The following is a 20,670-nucleotide window of genomic DNA, read 5'->3' on the forward strand; positions in this document are numbered from 1 at the left end:
CCATCTGTGTCTCAAGCTTAGTGGACACTGGCATGAAGCAATGTAGCAACTGCCTTATGTACACTGACAACCACTTAATTCTTAAACATATACAATATGTGAGGGATATGCTTATACATTGTCACTGGAGGGCAGACACTCACATGCAGACACTAAATGCAACAAACAGATTGTCAGTGACTCACACACACATACACCACTCAATGCACCAACTAAGGACCACCAACTTAGACCTACATATGCAGAGGTGCTCACATGTAACCTAACCAAGCCTCAAAGGTCTCATAGGTGCATTCCTCAGAAGCCTTGCATTCACACAAACAAGAAACATACCAGCACAATACATAAAGTCACATCTCGCTGTGTCTCAACTACTAAGCCCACAAGGCGAAACAATTCAAAATCCAACATTCTGGTCATAGGTGACACCATTGTGAGACACACTGAAGTCCCCCTTACAAGGCTGGATAAAGAGAGAGGGTTACAGATAGTTACCTGTCAGTACAAGGATCCGACAGATCATGCAAGCACTTAGGCCACTCACCCCTAAGTACCAGTATGAATCTATCATAATCCATGTAGGAGTGAATGACCTGAAATGTACCTCCCTTGGACTATATTAAGAGAGACATGATTGAACTCTCTGAATATGTGACACAAGCAGGTATGAACCTAATATTGAACAGCATTCTGCCATTTCCAAAGTTGATGTCACATACAGAACATACAGACAGAAAATGATCGACTTTAACAATTGGTTTAGCTACTGGTGTCATTCCAAAGGTGTCCAGTATTTGTCAGCCTGGGAGGACATGGTTGGCAGACCTCACTGCTTTGCCAGGAATATTTTCTCCCTATCACATCTAGGCTTTTGGATGTTGGCTAAAACATTATCCACCCCTATTCTGCCTTTTTTAAGCATTGCCAAACAGACAAACTTTCTAACATAACAAATCATACTTAAGACAAGTTAAGGGTGTTGCTGCCCAATGCTGGGAGTCTCAAAAGGAAACTGCATTCCCTGGAAGCTGTCTTCACTCTGCAGAATGTTGACATCTAAGTAGTCTCAGAAGCATGGTTTAAAACCACAGAAAGCACTCCAGCTGTGCATAGTTATAATGCCTGTCAAATGTTTGTTTACCCACCGAACATGAGAGAGTTAAAGGAGGAGGTGTATCTATCTATATAAAGGATAATCTCACCTCAAGATTGGTCAAACAATATGACATGCTAGAACTACTTCATGTCCAACTATCTATGGGAAAAATCCATTACTAAATTCTTGCTAGCTACAGATCCCCCTCCATGAACCAGGATACCCACATATCAAACCTAGAGCTACTAGAATCACTCACAATCCAGCCCAATACCATACTCATGGGTGATTTTAATTACCCTTCCAGTAACTTGGAGGTGTATACGACCACTAACATACAGGCCCAAAGATTCCTTGACTTTGTAAATTCAAATACCTTGGAGCAGCTGGTCTGCACTTCCACCAAGAGGAATAAATATCCTAGATCCAATTCTCACAAATATGGGAAAGCACTCCTGCTTGCCATGTGAGATGTCTTCACTGGCAAGATCAGATCACAAAGCGGTTTCATCTGGAAATAAAGGTAAAACTAGACCCCCCTCAGCAAATCCCAAGAACTTTAAAAACTTTTCTAAGGCAGACTACTCCCTATTGAGTGACAGTATAGCTAGGTTTCAAGCTCCCCAAGTCCAGAAAACACAGTTACCTATGCAGAGCAGTACACTAAAACCCTGTATGACCACATAAATAATTGCATAGAAACAGCAGTATCGAGTCGAAACAAGTCCAGGTCAAACTGCAAAAACACAGCTCCCTGGTGGACCCCTGGTCTTAATAGATTGTACAACAAAAGGAAGAAAACCCTGTCGAGAAGTAAGAGGGAATGCCCACAACAGAGCACTAAATCCATCATTAGTTTAAACAAGTGGATCAGGGAGCTAGTAAAATGTCTGAAAGGAGACTTTGAGGTAAAAATAGCCTCCAAAGCTAAAGATAACTATAAGGCATTTTTAAGTTATGTCCGCAGTCTTAAGGGCAATAGCCAACAATGTGCAGAATTAGTTATTGATGGCATCTCCTACACCCAGCCAGCAGACATAGCTAATCTGCTGGCTGATTAATTGAGCTCAAACTTCACTCCCCGATCACCCCCAGTTCTCCCCGAAGAAATACTCTCCACCATTCCTCCACCAATTGTCATTACAGAGCAGGTAGCCAGTGCACTCTCCACAGCTAAAAACACAGTATCAGTGGGGTCCAATGATATACCAGGTTGCCTGTTAAATAATTTGAATAGTAACCTATCAGCCCCAATAGGATTGCTATTTAAACATAGGTTCAGGGCAGGCTTTGTTCTGACAGAGTGGAGAACAGCCACTGCCATACCCTTGCATAAGGGTGGACTGTCAATTAACCTGAGAAATTACAGATCCATAAGCTTGACTAGAAAGAATAATCATGGATCTGATAAACAAAGACATAGGAAACCTCCAAACAGTGGACCCAATCCAATTTGGTTTTGTTAAGGGTAGGTCATGCCTGCTAAACCTGGTGGACTTCTTTGATAAGGTGACTAGGCCACAGATGAAGGTAAAACACTGCACACCACCTACCTCGACCTGGCCAAGGCATTTGACACAATACCCCACTCAAATATTATAAATAAACTCAAAGAACATGGCATAAATCCCTACATCATCAGATGGAGTCAGTTGGTTCAAGGACAGGACACTTGGTCAAAATATAAAATTCTAGTGCTAGCAAGAGGGTGATTATTAGTGGTGTGCCACAAGACTCAGTGCTAGGATGACTCCTATTCAGAATTTACTTTGCAGATGCCAAGGCAGGTACGGAAGTCCTCTGGATGACAAAGTTTGCAGACGACCGCAAGCTAGGGGCAATCATTCACTCTGCCAGTGATGTAGATATCCTTCAGCAAGGTTTAAACCAGACAAATGATTAGTGTCAGAACCCACTGCCTGAAACTAAATGCAAAAATGCAGTATCATACCATTTGGGAAAACAAATACCATTGCTAATTATGACATTAACAACTCACCCCTAAGAGTAGACTCAGAGGTAAGGGATCTAAGTACGCAGGTTGACAGTAGCCTGAACTTTGACCATCACCTAGCCACATTGGTATGGAAGTCATTCTATGTGGCACAACTTATAAGTAAAGGGATGGCATCCAGATATAGGGAGATTGTAGTCACACTGAACACAGCCCTCGTTAGAACAATAAGTAAGTGAAATGCACCATTAGGAAAGTACGTAACCAGATGCCTTCAACAGCTAGAGTGACCTGTAAGGTTCCTCACAAAGAAAGATACAGGGTGTAAACAACATGTCCTGTGTTTACTGTGTCTCCTATTGACTGTTAAGGGGCGACATGTGTCTGACCTACAAGGCACTCACAAATCCAGCCATGATGGAGCTGCTACATATCTGCAAGACAAACAGGATGAGGGTCACCCATTCCAAGGACCTGAATCTAGTTAATATGTCAGAGAACATGCTAGAGAGACATATACATGCCCCAGAGACTGCCAATCTTTGGAATAGTTTTTCTTTTCACAGAAGCAGAGTCTTTCCCTGGTCCTCTTGAAGGCCAGTCTGGATAATGGATGGAGAACCATAAACTCACACCCAGGGTAGTGCCTTTGTCCCTAATGGATGGGGGAATCTGTAAAAGCTGTAAAAATAACCAAGGCGTAGGCACAAACTAATGCCTTCCTCTTGCCACTAGTGGACATATAATGGGGAAATTGGGTTATATTGGCTAGACTTGTAAAGGCTCTTGAGCAGTTAGCGTAGTAATCTCCTATGAACCTATGAACAAGCAGACTAGGCTCTTGTCAGCTTATACCTTGTTTGATGGTACACACACATATACACACACACATATACACACACACACACACACACACACACACACACACACACACACACACACACACACACACGCACACACACACACACACACACACACACACACACACACACACACACACACACATATATATGGACACTCTCTCTCTCTCTTTTATTTACCATCAGGAAATAGCAATGTGTGAAAATAACACTGATTGTAAAAGGACTTAGAAAACATTATAGACTAAATTCCCTAATAAAAATAAATGTTAAGTTGTCTATCTCACCTTCATTCTTGCTGGTTGGTGTTTGGAGCAGATCCTCGGCTCCGACTTGGCCATCTACTAAAGCTCGAGAGCTATTTACTGGCTCGAGGCCTCCCCATATCCCACAATGCTTGGCGTTAGATACCCAGATCTCGTTTGCCGCTTCAGCTACGAGATTGCGATTTTACTGGCTCAGGTCGTATTATTCCTTTTTTTGTATTATTAGCTAAAAATTTACCTTGTATTTTTAGTATATTTAGATAGTCTTCCCTTTTAGTGTAGTTAGACTGTGAATCCCCTGGTTTATCCCACCTAGGAAACTCGTTTTTTGTTAGAGCGTTTCTTCCGTTCCCCCCCCCCCTTGTTTTTTCTCTTTAGTGGCTAACCCCACCCCTTTGGTACTTAATAGGAGTAGTGTTTAGCCTTATAGTATTTGTATATTTTTATTAAGGATAGTTGTTGTTATTAAGTGTGGTGATAGCTTAACTAGTGCGGATGTGTGAGTGTTTCTGTGTGCCTTGTTTAAGCACTAGTTTAATTTTTCTCTCTTTAGTATCCCCTTGCCAGTAGGTCCAGGGATACTAAAGTTTCAGGCTTCAAGAAGTGTGACTCGTGCTGTCAGAAGATGTCTCTGACAGACGGTCACACTTCTTGTGTGTATTGCTTGGGTTCCCTACACCTGCAGGACTCCTGCTTGATCTGTCACGCCTTCAGCCCGAGAGTCCTGCAGGAGCGTAGGAACAAGCTTATTTTGAGAGGCTTACTTAAGCCAGAGGGATCCCCGGCAAAGCCTCAGTCGGGGAAATCCTCAAAGCCTGCCAAACCGTCGGCTCCCAGTTCGGGGCCGTCGCCGGGTGGAGCATCTTCCTCCTCTTCGGTTCTGGCTGGAGCTGACATCTCTAGACCTCAATCGGCTCCGACGTTAGTGTCGGAACCATCTTTGGGCCGAAAACGTTCTAGGTCCCCTTCCCTAGAATCGGTTCGTTCGGCTCCAAGGTCACCATTGCTTCAGTCTGAACGAAGCCATAGATCCCACTCCTCTCGGTCCTCCAGGCTATCTGATCATGACTTGGAGAGGGTGGTCAGTAGACTTCTTAAATCGCAGGCCCTGGCCCAAATGTTAACCAGCCCTTCTCAACAGACTGTGGCTGTCCCGGTGTCTTCAGCAGTTCCTCCACCGACTCCCCCTTTGCGTTCAGAGCCGGAGCTGGTTGGGGCTCGAATCTTGGAAACGTCGGAGCTGATACCACACCTTTCGGCTCCTTCGTCGGCTCCGATCTCTTCATTGGTTCCTTCCTTGGAGGGATCTGGGCACCGGGACTCCCTTGTCAGCTCCGAGGGGGCGAGTGGCATCGGACCCTTGTCCAGCCCCGTTCTCCATCTCGGGGCTTCAGCGCAGGTGAGCTCGGCCGCGACATCAGCCTCGGAGCTGTCCCTCTTGGTGCCGGGAGGGGTTCACGTCTCTTTGGAGCGGGGACCTTCTGCTCTGCCTGATAGGGGCACCTTTGAGGTCATGAGGAGTGTGCTGACTCCTGAGTCGGCTCCTCAATCGGCCCCTTTGGCTCCTCCCCCCATGGTGCCTGTATCAGTCTCTGCCCACCCTCCTGACCCCAAGCGTGGAGAACAGACACTCCAGGTCACCCCATTGGGTGTATCTTCCTCTTCTGAGGCCTCCCCTGATCTTTCAGAGGAGCCCCCTCGGAAGAGAAAATGTAAGAGGAAACATGTCGACTCCCCCGAGTCAGTCATGTCTGATACCGACTTGGAGGATTTGGAAGGGTCCCCAAGATCCCCCTCTGAGGATGTCTCTTTTTCAGACATTCTAGAGATCCTTAAGCAGGGGGGGAACTGGACTGCCCTTAACCCTTCCGAGGAGGAGTCGGTATACCTGGACGCATTTGGTTCTCGCCCTTCCACCTCCTGGGTGTCTCCACCCTTCGACCCGCTCATGGAAGTAGTGGCTCGAAGGGCGTGGTCAGCCCCGGACACAGTGGAACCAATTCCCCGTAGGCCCACTAAGTTCATTACAGCCCCACCCAACAAACAATTTTTGACAAAAAGTGTCCCTGTTGATGCCATGGTGGTGGCAGCAGCCACGAAGAAGGAGTTGGCTGACCCTTCGATGCCTGTCCATCCACCTAATAAAGAGTCTGGGACAGTGGACAGGTACGGGAAGTAGATGTTTTTCTCAGTGACTTTTTCCATGCAGTCGCTGAATTATCTGTGCCACTTCACCCGCCTTCAAAGGGATCTTCTCAAGGAACTGGGTGATACCCTTCAGGATCCAACGGCTGCGGGGGCTCAAGATAAGATTAACTCCCAGCTGGTGACCCTTAACTCAATCATCAACTCCTCCATGCAGCTCATTTTTTATGCAGCTGATGGGGCGATTACGGCCGCAGGTACAGGCGTGGCTTTGAGAAGACATGCCTGGATGCGGATATGTAACTTTGCTGACCCCTTTAAGGTGTCCTTCACCAATACCCCCTTCGATGGTTCGGTTCTGTTTGGACCACAGGTGAAGGATACCCTTACCAGGTGTGAGCAGGAAGGCAAGACCTCTCTGCCGTGGGAGTCCGTTTTTCTACTCCCTCTAGACCATACCCTAAAGGTCAGAAGAGTGGGAAAATGTGGTTACGGAAACCCCAGGGAGTCGTGCCTGACACACGTGGCGAGTTTCCCTCCAGGGGCAGGGAAGGGAACAATAATAGACGCCGCCCAAGGGGCAGAGGGGGTCCGCAAAATCAGGGTAGCAGAGAATCTTTCTCTGACAAACCCTTTCAGCACCCCTGAGGGGCTGCCCGACTGTCCACCTTCGGAGGCAGTCGGGGGAAGATTGTCACTGTACCCAGAAGCCTGGCAACTCCTCACACAAGACAGATGGGTACGGTCCATCATATCCAAGGGTTACAAAATCCCCTTTGTCCACACCCCTGTACAAACAACCAAGTCCCTTCCAGATATTCCACCCGCTCTAAGGGAACAAGCAGTGCCAGAAATTTCAAAACTGCTAGAAAAAAGGGCCATCCAGCCAGTCCCAGCAGACCAGCAAGGATCCGGAATTTACTCCAAGTTCTTTTTGGTACCAAAAAAGACAGGGGACTGGAGACCCATTTTGGATCTCAGTAGGTTAAACAAATCAGTTCAAAGAATAAAGTTCCGGATGGTCACGCTTCTGTCCATTCTACCCTTTTTGGGTCAGGGCAATTGGATGTGCTCCATAGACCTTCAGGATTTGTACTACCATATCAAAATGGGCAGGCGCTCCAGAAGGTTTCTCCGCTTCTGGCTGGGAGCCAGTCACTATCAATTCAGAGCCCTGCCCTTTGGTCTCACCAGAGCCCCCAGGGTGTTCACCAAATGCATGGCAATGGTTACGGCTCACCTGAGAAGGCGAGGATTCCAGGTGTTTCCATATCTAGACGACTGGCTCCTTACTGCTTCCACCAGGCATCAGCTCCTGCGAGCCAGGGATTATACCATCCAAACTTGCTCCGAGCTAGGTATCTCAATAAATTTTGAAAAATCTGCATTGCTGCCTTGTCAGTCTATAACCTTTATAGGTGCAAGATTAAATACAAAATATCTGTCCGCAAAACTTCCTCTAGACAGAGTGTCAGACATTCGCCAGCATTTGCAGGTCTTACTACAGTGCAAGAGGATTCAGGCCAGATTTGTACTAAAAACGATGGGTCTCATGGCAGCAGCAGTCATACTAGTTCCCCTGGCTCATTTTCACATGCGGATTCTTCAGTGGATGCTTTTTACCCAATGGTCCTTTCAGCAACTACCGATGTCTCACAAGATAATAATCACTCAATCATGCAAAGACCACCTAGCTTGGTGGATGGTCTCCCCTCTAGTACTCCAGGGCAGACCATTTGTTCTTCCTCCTCCTGTTGCCACAGTGACCACGGATGCCTCCCTGATAGGGTGGGGGGGGGGGCATTTTCAGGGCAGATCTGTCCAGGGCACTTGGCAACCTCTAGAGTACCACCTGCACATAAATGTCTTGGAGATGAGAGTGGTGCTTTTAGCATTGCAAGCTCTTCAGGACTCTCTACCCACCGGGACTATTACAATTCAAACAGACAATATGTCTATAGTGTGGTACATCAACAAGCAGGGCGGAACCAAGTCCTATCCCTTATGTCGAGAAGCACTCAGACTCTGGCAGTGGGCGATCTCCTCTCAACGGTTTCTGATAGCAACGCACATCCCCGGGAAGTCCAACGTCATAGCGGACAGGCTAAGCAGAGCTATTCTCATGCCTCATGAGTGGTCTCTCAATCAGTCAGTAGCGGACAAAATTTTCCGCAGATGGGGTCAACCTTGCTGCGACCTTTTCGCAACTCCTCTCAACAGCAAGTGCAATGATTTCTTCACTCTCTTCCCCCTTCCCGGCCACTCCCCCAGAGACGCTGCAGTTCACGATTGGCCCCAGGGTCTTCTGTATGCATTCCCACCTTTTCCCCTAATTCCCAAACTAATTCAGAAGGTGACCGCATTGGGATCCAGGATGATCCTCATTGCCCCTTACTGGCCTCGACAAATTTGGTTCCCATTCCTGCATCGTCACCTGCTGGAGCAGCCTTGGAATCTGGACCCAGTGCCAGACCTCTTGGTCCATCAGTCGGGCGGGCTGCACCGATCCCTTCAGTCTCTCAACCTCACGGCTTGGTTGCTCCACTTCCAGCCTTAGCCAGGCTTCCACATATTTCTCAGCCGGTGCGTGAAATCATCCTTTCTTCACACAAATCTACCACCAGGAAGACTTATGCTAGTAAGTGGAAACATTTCTCTTTCTGGCAAAGGCTAGGAATATAGATCCCTTTAAAGCCCCTGTCCATCACGTTCTAGATTTTTTAGCAGAACTTTTTCAAGCTGGCTCCTCGTCTGCCACCATTAGGGTTCAATTAGCTGCTATTTCAAATTTCCACGCTGGCGTGTCAGAAACCAGCATCATGTCCCACAAACTTTGCAAGGCCTTTCTTAAAGGGACTATTTTGCTTAGGCCCCCGGTCAGAGATCCCCCGCCTCCGTGGGATTTAAACTTGATTTTAGCTTCCTTGATTCTTCCCCCTTTTGAACCTGTGGCTTCCTGTTCCTTAAAATTACTCTCCTGGAAGACTCTCTTTTTAGTAGCCATCACCTCAGCTAGGAGAGTCTCGGAACTTCAAGCCCTCTGTATTCGTCCTCCTTACCTTGTGTTTCATAAGGATAGAGTTTCACTAAGGACTAATCCTTCATTTCTGCCCAAGATACCTTCCAAAACAAACCAGAATCAGGCTATTGACCTACCTGTCTTTTTTCCTAACTATTCGAACAAAGCTGAACAAAAGTTACATCAATTGGACGTTCATAGGCAATTACGTTTTTATTTGGATAAGACTAAGCAAACAAGAAAATTAGACCAACTCTTCCTGTAATATGCTGAGGGAAAACAGGGACTGCCAGTTTCTAAAGTAACCTTATCCAGGTGGTTGTCCTCTATTATCACTTTGATTTATCAACTGAGACATAAAGAACTCCCTACTAAACATAAAGGTCATTCCACCAGAGCATTAGCTACTTCGGTAGCTTTTCAAGCAAGGCTACCAATGGAATCTATTTGTGCTGCAGCCACATGGGCCACTCCTCATACTTTCATTTCACATTATAAGTTGGATATGGCCTCTAGGAGTAGAGCTGATTTTGGTTCCACTGTGCTCAAGAGTCTGTTCCGATGAACCACCCAGGACTAAGGTGCTAGGGACGCTGTCCCAACCAGCAAGAATGAAGGCAAGATAGACAACTTAACATTAAGAAGTTATGTACCTACCATAACGTTCCATGTTAGTTGTCTTCTTCTCGCCTTCTTTCTTGCATCCCACCCTCCATCCCCCTAGCCTGGACAGACTGAAAAGAGTCCCTTTTTGGGGCCTTCTTCCTCTGGCTAATTCTTATCTGGGTTACGTCCTTCCTCTGTTTTACTACTGTAGGTAAACCTTGTAGTTTGGACAGGTGTCCTTGAAATTTTTCTATGGTGTTAGCTCTGCCAAACGAGATCTGGGTATCTAGCGCCAAGCATTGTGGGATATGGGGAGGCCTCGAGCCAGTAAATAGCTCTCGAGCTTTAGTAGAGTCAGAGCCGAGGATCGGCTCCGAACCCCAACCAGCAAGAAAGAAGGCGACAAGAAGACAACTAACGAACAAAAAACTGTAGCGGTGTTGCCAAAGATACTACCAGTAAACCCAGGAACAAACAGCAACAACTTGTAAATACTTGTAGTCTCACCACGATCTAGTGAGACTACAAGTATTTACAAGTTGAACAAGACAACTAACATGGAACATTATGGTAGGTACATAACTTCTTATTATAAGACACCAATAGGCTGTGAACTTGATTGCCTGGATTATATGTTGCAACTTAGGGGTGCTCACAAAGTCATCCAGATGTTCTTCGTGTTTCACTGTTGCAGTCATAACTGTAGGGTGCTCCTGGCAGGCAGCCCAAGGTCGGCCAGAATCCCAAAGTCTGGGTCGGCGTCGCTGTATAAGCTAGTATCCTGGCGTCAGTGCCTTGGTACATAGCCCTCAGCCGGCCATCTTCTCCAGTCTTTCTTGCCGTGCGGTGGAAAGCAGCTCAAAAGCGTTGGTTGGCGATTTTCGAACAGCGTATTTGGTTGTTGTCGGTCCGTTGTTACTTCTCTTCTCAAAGCTAAGTACCCGTTGAATCTTTTTCTTGTTCCTCCGATGTCAGAAAAAGTTAATAATTGTATAGCGTGTGGGAAACAAATACCTCATAAAGATTTCCACTCTTACTGTCTACCTTGCTTAGGCCCTGACCACGACGTTTCTTGTTGTCGGTTCTGTGCCAGGTTCAACTCTCGTACTATCAAGCGCAGGTACGGTTGCAACTTAGGGGTGCTCACAAAGTCATCCAGTTCCTTCTTAAAGGTATGGCCTGATTGAGATGGTTGTTTATTGCATAGGCATTGGAGTCTTTGAGATAAGAAATCATATTTCATGGTGTGGTTGCAACTGATTTTTACAGGGGCTATGTTCTCTTGTGTTCATGTCACTGTTGGGGTATTGTAAGCAAAGGGGTTCAAATAGCAAGTCATCCTTTAATACTGTTAATGTCAGACAGGTCTTCTGTAACAAATACAGAGAGGAGCGAGAGAGAGAGAGAGAGGTGCTGTAGTCTCTGGCTATCAGTTAAGCCTTTTACAGCCTTTCGATTCTCTTTCTGAATGATCATGCCTTCTCCAGATGCAGGAGAGGAGATGCAAGTTGGTTAGAGAACATGGTACATTATTCCATAACTAGTCTGATAGCAGCTGTATAAAGGGGGCAGTTTCCTCTCTGGCATGGCTCTTAACTACAAAGTAGATTAGCTTGGCAACTTCATATACTTTGCGGGTGGGTATCAAATGAAAAGTCATTATCTGCAAGGTCTTCTACTATTTTGTCAACTTTTAGTTTGTTTACTAGTTCTGCTTTCCAGGGTTAGTTATGGAAAAAGTAGTTTTTCTTTAGTGAAAGATTTATAGTTAGGCAGCCACTCTGACTGGTGATCTCTGAACAGACAGTTTAGAATGTTGAGTGTTCTGAGGACAAGGTATAGAATAGTAGTGATAGTATGTGAACAAAGAATGCACGTTTCATACTTTCTTGCTGTAAATGTATCAGTGTAAAGTTTCTAAGCCCTTGCAGTAAGAAAAATACTTTGCTTTCATTGCATCAGTTGTAGTGTGCTGAAACTAGCTGTCCCATAAACCTAGTGTGAATCTATCAGCTGAAATATTTAATTCAGGCACTAAAACATTGTCCCTTTTTTGGCAGCCTTCCCTAAGAGTGAGTAGCATCCTCAGCAAAAACAAAACTAATCTTTTTGATTTATGTATTATAAATTATTGAACTGTTTACTTCATCTAGCTTGTTGGGGACTAAAGAAATACACACAGCTATTACATCTACCATTTTGATTTTTTTCTTTTCTAGGCAGCATCTTCAACAGGTGATGGGTATCGAGGATCACATTCCCCACATACTCCCAATGAAAAATTCCACGGAGTCACTGTCTACAAAGCCCTTAAGGTAGGCATGACCAGTAGCAAGTAAGTCCGAAAGCAGCGATACCTATTTTATGGCAGGAATGTGAAGTAGTTCTTAGTGAAGAGAAGTTGCTGCAAGTACAGGAATTGAAACTAGAAGCTGTCTTTATAACAGATTGGGGATTTGTGAACCCAGACTTGCTGTGGAAATGCAGTAATAAAAAATGTACAGTTGCTGGAATTGTTATTGTGATGCCTGATGTCTGTTGAGAAGTTATTTGAATTGGGATAAGTACAGTTGTCACTGATAGCAATTTCATTGGTACTTGTTACATCATGTGCAGTCTTCTGCTCAGATACCATTCCAGGAAACTAATGCAGGTTTAAGATTCATTGCTATCTCTTGCTGAGAAAATACTTGTTTAGATGCTCTTCGTGTTTCACTGTTGCAGTCATCACATTTCTGTTATCTGCTTGGAGTAGCCCTCAGTCGGCCAGATTAACAAAGTCTTGGGTCCTGCGTCGGTTGCTGTCCATTCTTCCATGACGTCAAGTTGTCAGGGGTATAAAACATGCAGCTGACGCCATTACATCTGTCTTTCTTGCTGTGTGGTGCCCGAAACAGAAGCAGTTCGCAAGTGCCAGTCGGCCGACTCCTGAAATTTTTGTTTTCGAGTTTCAAAACCGAAGTCTTCAACTAAAGCTAAGTACCCTATTGGGGAAACCTTTTCTTGCTCCTTACTGATGTCAGTAAAAGTTAATAATTGCATTTCTTGTGGAAACCAAATACCTCACAAAGATTTTCATTCGTACTGTCTTCCTTGCCTAGGCCCTGACCACGATGTACCTTGCTGTCGGTTTTGTGCCTTAGTTAATCAACGCACTGTCCGTCATCGGTATATTTTCGCCTCTAAATATTTTGGTTCTCGGTTCAATTATCCAGAAATGTCGTCGGTAAGCCGTCTGACTACTGGCATTCCGAAAAAAATGCAAAGATAAAGACAGAGACAGGCCGCCTAGGTCCAAAGCTGACTACGTCGCTTCTCCTAAGCCAGTCGCCAGTTCACAGGTACTCAGTGAGATGCTTTCACAGCCCCTGATACCCGCTACTTCTGATTCACAGGCCTCTACTGAGACCCAATTCGGAGTCTGGTATGCCGTGAGATGCTTCAACTCTGGAACCTGCGGATGTCTCTACCTTGGATGGGTCTGGAGCCGCTGTGCAGGCACCGGCTTCTGAGGGTGTATGCAGTCCTTCGGACTTGCATATTAAACCGACGCCTCCTTCTTCTTTAAGGCCTAAACCTCGAACAATGCCTAAGAAACCGACGCCCAGGCCGCATGCTCAGGGCTGTATGCCTAAAAAACAAATGATAAGAATGGCTGAAGACCTTATAACTTTAATCAGGGGAAGCCAACCACCCCCCTTCTAAGAGACCTAGGACTGAATTTGTTTATGAATCTTCTGACCAGGATTCTCTTCTGACCAGGATTCTGATTTTTCTGATTCTTCTGATGATCTGGATTTACCCTTATCTACTTATGAGGATTCTGATGCAGAGGACTCTATTCCCTCTGCTTCCCCTCCAGAGGATTTTTCTTTTGGTGAAACTTTGCACACTCTAAGGGAGCATTTCCAGTGGGAAAGTCAGGATTTCTTTGATTCGAAAAAGAGGCTTAGGGATTTCTTACTCCTGCCTCAGCATAGGCCTTTAGCTATACCTCCTGTACTAGACATTGTTGATGAATCTAGTTTGGCCCCTGATTCTTTGCCTCCTGCTCCCAGAAAACCTGACCGATATTACAGGGTTCCTGATTCTCACAAGTTCCTTTTTAAAAATGCTATTGCGGATCCAGAGACTATTTCACAGGGACGCAAGGGCATTAAGGCTTCTACTGCCAAACACCCTACCCCTTCTGCAGGGCGCTGGATAGATGGGTTAAGAAGGTTTACACTTCTGCAGCCTTGGCCATTAGGGCCTTAAACTGTCAGTTTCATACATTAAAGTATCAACAACATATTACTGGGTTGCTTAAACAGAAAATGATGTTGATTCCTGACTGTGCTGAAAATAAAGAATGACAGGATTTAGTGCATTCAGCTGAACAGGTTGGAAAACATACTTTGCATTTTGGGTTTGATTCATTAGAGGCCTCTTGCAGGGCTGCTGTCACTGGGTCTGTACTCAGAAGGCATGCTTGGCTTAAGGAGCAATCTTTGCCTGATCATGTTGAAGCTAAACTGTTGGATGCTCCCTTAAATCAGGACCGCCTGTTTGGCAACAAAGCTGAAGAAGTTCTTAAAAAGATGGAAGATAAAGCTAATTCTATGCAAACTGTTAAGATTTCTTACAAGTTCAGCCTCCAAGATTTAGTAGGCATTGGCCCTCTAAGAAATGTTCCTTTCCAGCCCCTTCCACGTCTTCTCAATCCAAACCCAGACGCAGCAGAAACCCCAGGTTTCAGTCCCAGGGTACGCACAAGACTAAGCAGTGGGGGGCTTCTGCTTCCAAATCTGGGAGTAGTAAGACTCCCCCCTATGGAAAACTGTCTCAATGACTTGATTTTAAAACTTCCAAGCACTTCTCAACTGAATGCTCCTTTAGGGGGAAAGATTGGTCTGCAGGCCAAAAACTGGGAACTCATTACCCAGGACAAATGGGTTTTAAATATAGTATCCCAAGGATACAGATTTCACTTCCACACATTACCAATGCCAAAAGGTTGGCCAGATCTACCCCCAAATCAGTGGGCAGAGGCTCAAAAGGAAATACTCTCTCTTTTAAACATAAAGGCTATTCAAACTGTACCAGAAGAGGAAAAAGGACAAGGTTTCTACTCAAGACTTTTCCTGGTCCCCAGAAAAGACAATTCATGGCATTCTATTCTGGACCTGTCTATTCTAAACACCTTTTTGGTGATTCCAAAATTCAAGATGCTGACTCTTCACCAGTTGCTTCCTATGCTAGGAAAAGATGCTCGGATGGTAACACTCGATTTAAAGGAAGCATATCTGCACATTCCAATCAGGGAATCTTGCAGAAGATACCTACACTTCAAAGCAGGCTACAATCACTACCAGTTCTCTGCACTGCCCTTTGGCTTATCTACTGCTCTCAGGGTATTCACAAAGTGCCTAGCCCCACTCATTGCATTTTGCAGGCAAAGAAATATTCAAACATACCCATACCTGGACAATTGTTTAATTCAGGCAAAAAGCCAGGACATACTTTGAATCATCTGGCCTTTGTACAAAGGGTGCTAACTTGTCTGGGGTACACCATAAATGAAAAGAAATCACACTTGGTACCTTGTCAACAAATTATATTCCTGGGCGCAAGCTTGAACAGAACTTCCCAGATGGTTTTCCTCATGCCAGAGAAACAAATTTATTTGACAACCTACTTCAAATAAGTGGCCACAAAAACCCTACTATTTGCAAGGCAAATACTACAAGCCTTGGGGTCCATGGCCTGCTGCATTCCCCTAATTCCATATGCAAGACTGCATATGAGGAAACTACAGTGGTATCTAAAAAGCCTATGGTGTCAACATTCTCAGGATCTAGAAGCAATGATTCCTATCATACCTTGCCTATGCCTAAAGTTTCTTTTATGGGCAGAGGCCTGCCACCAAAACAAGGGACTACCATTCACACCACCCCCTGCCGCCCAAACCCTAACAACAGACACATCAGATTATGCATGGGGGGGCTCACCTGGCAGGGAAGTGCATTCAGGGCAAATGGAACCCAAGTCAAATGGACCTGCATATCAGTCAAAAAGAAATGTTAACTGTACAGAATGCTCTGACAGCCTTCAAGGACCACATTCTTCCAGGACAATTAATGATAAAGATGTACAACACCACTGTTATGTGGTACATAAACAAGCAGGGGGGAACACATTGTTACCCCCCCCCTGCAGACTAGCCATGGCATTGTGGAACACAGCCCTGAGCTACCAAGTGCATCTACAAGCTCAATTCCTGCCAGAAAAACTAAATACACTGGCAGACGAACTAAGCAGAAACCTCATGGACCCACATGAGTGGAAACTGGAACCAAGGATTTTCAACATGTTGACAAACAAATGGGGGAGCCCAGATATAGACCTGTTTGCCTCCCCCCAGAACTATCAATTGGACAAATTTTGCACAAGGACTCCCCACAAACAAGCTTGGAAAGTGGATGCTCTGTCCTTCAGCTGGAAAAAACTATCAGTTTATGCCTTTCCCCCTCTGCCTCTGCTCTCCAAAGTACTACTAAAGATCAAACAAGACAAACCAAGGACGATTTTGATTGCACCAGACTGGCCACGTCAATACTGGTACCCCCTCTTGCGCAGTGTGTCACTGTTGGTCTCATGGCGCCTGCCTCAGACTCCTACCCAACTGTCTCAGCAGGAGAACCAGATTCTGCACCCTCAGCTTCAAACACTGAACCTAGCAGCCTGGCTAATTACCTAATCTCTCCTTTACCATCCCTCAGTAAACCAGTGATGGATATCATTTTAGAGGCAAGGAGGCCTAGTACTAGAAAGTCTTATGCTGAAAAATGGAAAAGATTCTGTGCCTGGAACTAATCTCAAGGGATGAGCAAAGCAGTGCTCAATTTACCTCCGATTTTACAATACTTAACTGAGATGCTTCATAAGGGCCTGTCTTTCTCCTCCATCAAAATTCACGCTTCAGCCATTTCAGCTCACTATAACACAGAACCTCCCCTCTTCTCTCATCCGCTGCTTAAGCAGCTCCTCAGAGGGTCCAAAAATCTACGATCACCCAGGAGAGCTCCAACTCCAGCCTGGGACCTTAACTTTGTATTGGAAAAGTTCACCCTTCCTCCTTTTGAGCCAGCTGCCACTGTGGACTTACAATTCCTTTCTTGGAAAACAGCTTTCCTTTTAGCAATCACTTCAGCTAGAAGGGTATCTGAATTACAGGCCCTCATGACAGTGGAGCCTTTCATCATCTTTCATGTGGACAAGGTGTCCCTCAGGACAAATCCCTCCTTCATGCCCAAGGTGGTATCCAGTGTGGCCCTTAATCAGTCCATTCATTTGCCAGCTTTCTTTCTTAATCCACAGAACAAAGGGGAAAGGATATTGCACTCCTTAGACGTGCACAGACAACTTAGATTTTACTTGGACAGGACTAAACCTCAAAGGAAATCTGACCAACTGCTGGTGGCATTTGCTGCAGGGGCAGAGGGGAAGCCTATTTCAAAGCAAACCATTTCCAAATGGATAGGTCATTGCATTCATTTCTGCTACAAGCACCATGGAAAACCTATCCCACAGGGGATCAAACCCCACTCAACCAGGGCTGCATCTACCTCTACAGCCTTTCTCAGGGGCGTCCCTACCAGGGACATCCTAGAAGCTGCTACCTGGAGTTCTGTACATACTTTCACCAAGCATTACCATCTGCCAATTTTCTCTAAATCCAGAGCTGGCTTTGCCACTGCAGTCTTGCAGGGCCTTATAGCTGGTCCTAATGCTATCTAAATTCCTCCTCCCATCCTTAGCTTTGGGAATCTACCCAAATGTGATGACTGCAACAGTGAAATACGAAGAACATAGTACAGTTGTGTACAGTTACCATAAATGTTCAAAGTGCAGCAGAAATATATACCCACAACCATCAGCTCTGAACCTGGCACCAGCATCCAAACTCACAAAACCACTTCTTTGGACTCACATCGAAAAAAAGCGTTACCAGCTACACCTAATGGAATTAATGGCATGGAAGAGAATGCAACGGCCCCCAGCACCCACAACGAGAACGCTACACGCCACAAGGGGTCCAGGGACAAACCGAAGGATTTTAATTTCACAAGCTGGGCAAACCAACAATTTAACTTTCACAAAGGTACTGTCAATTCAGTCAACTCTATTTGTATTGAATCAGAGTTTGATGAACTTAAAAGTAAATTATACACCCTAAAAAGTAATCAAATGGAGATAGATTACTTAAAAGAATGTGTCAGAGTCAAACGCATCCCAAAAGGGTTGCGATTTTTTAAATTTCCCAATTATGTTAAACACGGAACAACACATTATAAACAACTGTGTGACATTTTTGATAGAGCAGGGATAGAAGTTTTGCAACTAATGATTTCTGAGTATGAAAGCAAAGCAAGTAATTTAACTGATGAACTAAACACACTAAATCACACTGTTATTTCTGACAACGGACTTGCTATGGTTAAGCATGAGTATGACAAAGTGTTTCATGATGTTGATCAATTTTGTGTAAAAATTATGAACAGAAAAATCAGAAAATTAGAAAGGGATTTGCATGAATACAGAGAAGAATTAGCATACCCTTGTTACAATAGAGCTAGAGGCACTGCAAGACCATTAAGCATAGTGGATAATGGAGGGGACGAAGTTTTCCAGCACAATTTTAATGAACCCCCTCGTAGAAGTGAACGTCTGGCCGAGAAGGGTAAAAGACAACATAATCAGGATTTTCCCCAACCCCCCGGGAGGTCTGGGGCATGGGGTCACAAACCACAAAGGACGGGGTGGGGGTGGAACAACAAGCAACACTAAACCCCGACCTGCAGTCACATACACATTTATTTGCTAACCCAAACAGCAGCACATTAAACACCATGGCTACTCGAAACAAGGACTTCATGGTAACTAAGGAAGGCAACTGCATTTTGTATAGAAAAAACGATTTTACTATATATAATTACACTGAAATGCTGGTCAGTGAGACAGCCTTCAGTATTTTTATTAAGGGTCTCCACTTTGTACCCAGCAAGAGGGTAGACCTACCCAGTCTATTAGTAGATCTTAAATTGTTTACGAGAGGGCTTAATTTAAAACACTTTTTCAAAGGGAATGTTTGCAACACTACAGAACTCAACAGGAAAAGTACTTTCAATCCCCCCACACACCCACTACTCAAAATTTATGAGGAATTGATTGAACAGGATTTACGGAACATTTATCATGACACAGGTGAACTTGGGCATGCACATGAATTTGAATATATTGACAGGTTATCTAAAGAACACATCAGGATCATGAAACCTGATAAAGGTGGGGGGGTGGTCCTCATGTATGATTCAAATTATGAAGCACACATGTATCACTTATTGCATGATGAGAACCAATATTGCCTTATCTCCCGTAATGAACACATCGCTCTGGCTAAGGTAAAATACTCTCTTTATGATTATCTTCTACAGGGATGTATAAATGAAAAACTTTACAATTATCTTTTAGTCAACAAACCCAGAACCCCAGTAATTTTTGGAATCCCAAAAATTCACAAAGGCACTGACCCCTTAACTTTCAGGCCCATTGTCTCCAGTGCAGGGGGTGTAACAGAACCAATTACTAAATTTATTGACCACATAACCAAACAGTACACCTCAAATTTGACTCATGTATGTAAAGACTCGTGGGAATTCCTTAAAAATTTCCCCTTGGAAAAGTGCCCTCCAACAGCCCTTATGATCACCGTAGACATCAAGGATTTATTCCCTAGCATTCCCCACAAAGTTGGGCTAGATTGGTTTGGTGACTTTTTTAACAATGAAACTAACTTGGGTAGCAATTTCTCAAACTTAATAATTGAACTAATGGGCATGGTATCAGAAAACAACTACATTTTTTTCAATGGTGAACTTTTTAAACAGCTTAAAGGAGTAGCCATGGGTGCCTCCTGTGCAACCATCTATGCCAATGTAGTTTTGCACAGATGGGAGCAGGCATACATTTTTGCCACAGCATGGGCGCAACATCTCATTTATTATTGCAGATACCTGGATGACATCTGCATCATTTGGGGAGGCACGGAGGACCAGTTAATGGCTTTTCTACACTATATAAACACAACTACTGAGTTTTTGACTTTCACTTACAAAATCAGTAAAAACGTATTGCATTATTTGGATGTTACAATTTACAGGGACTCCCAACGATTAGAACTTCACTCGAAAGTACACAGAAAACCTACTTTTTCTAACTCCCTACTACATTTCGACAGTCAACATCCATTTCATCAAAAGAAAGGGATAGTAAAGGGGCAATTAATAAGAGCCTCTAGAATGTGTAGCAACTTGACAGATTTCTATCAAGAAATAAACAACTTACACAACATGTTCACTGAAAGGGGATACCCTAAAAACTTACTCAAAACCCTCACGGACGAGGTGGTGAGCAAAAGGGATTATTTATACGCCCCACTGCTAGGTGGCTCCCTGGTACGACTCATGATTCCCAAATACAAAACAGTAAAATTGATGAGAATGGAAGTAGTTTCACATACACTTTCTCAGAGAACTCACCAGAAATAGAGAACACAATATCTAAATATTGGTTTGTCTTGACAAGCAATGAAGATTTTAAAAACATCATTTCCTTCAAATCTCAATTTGTGAGAAAAAGGGGACAAAATTTAAAAGAAATTTTTGAGAAAAGACCTAACACAC

At 44.5% G+C, this 20,670-nt stretch overlaps 1 protein-coding gene across 1 annotated transcript in view; it reads left to right on the top strand.

The window, feature by feature from the left end:
* Positions 1 to 20,670, top strand: part of P3H1 (prolyl 3-hydroxylase 1) — a 798,122-nt gene that overhangs the window by 484,844 nt on the left and 292,608 nt on the right. Inside the window, exon 10 of the mRNA XM_044061892.1 lies at positions 12,166 to 12,261. Coding sequence (XP_043917827.1) covers positions 12,166 to 12,261 — 96 coding nt within the window. The remainder of the gene's footprint in view (positions 1 to 12,165; positions 12,262 to 20,670) is intronic.

This window comes from Protopterus annectens, chromosome 2.part0 (genome assembly GCF_019279795.1).
Source record: "Protopterus annectens isolate FY-2018-M chromosome 2.part0, PAN1.0, whole genome shotgun sequence".
NCBI lineage: Eukaryota > Metazoa > Chordata > Ceratodontiformes > Protopteridae > Protopterus > Protopterus annectens.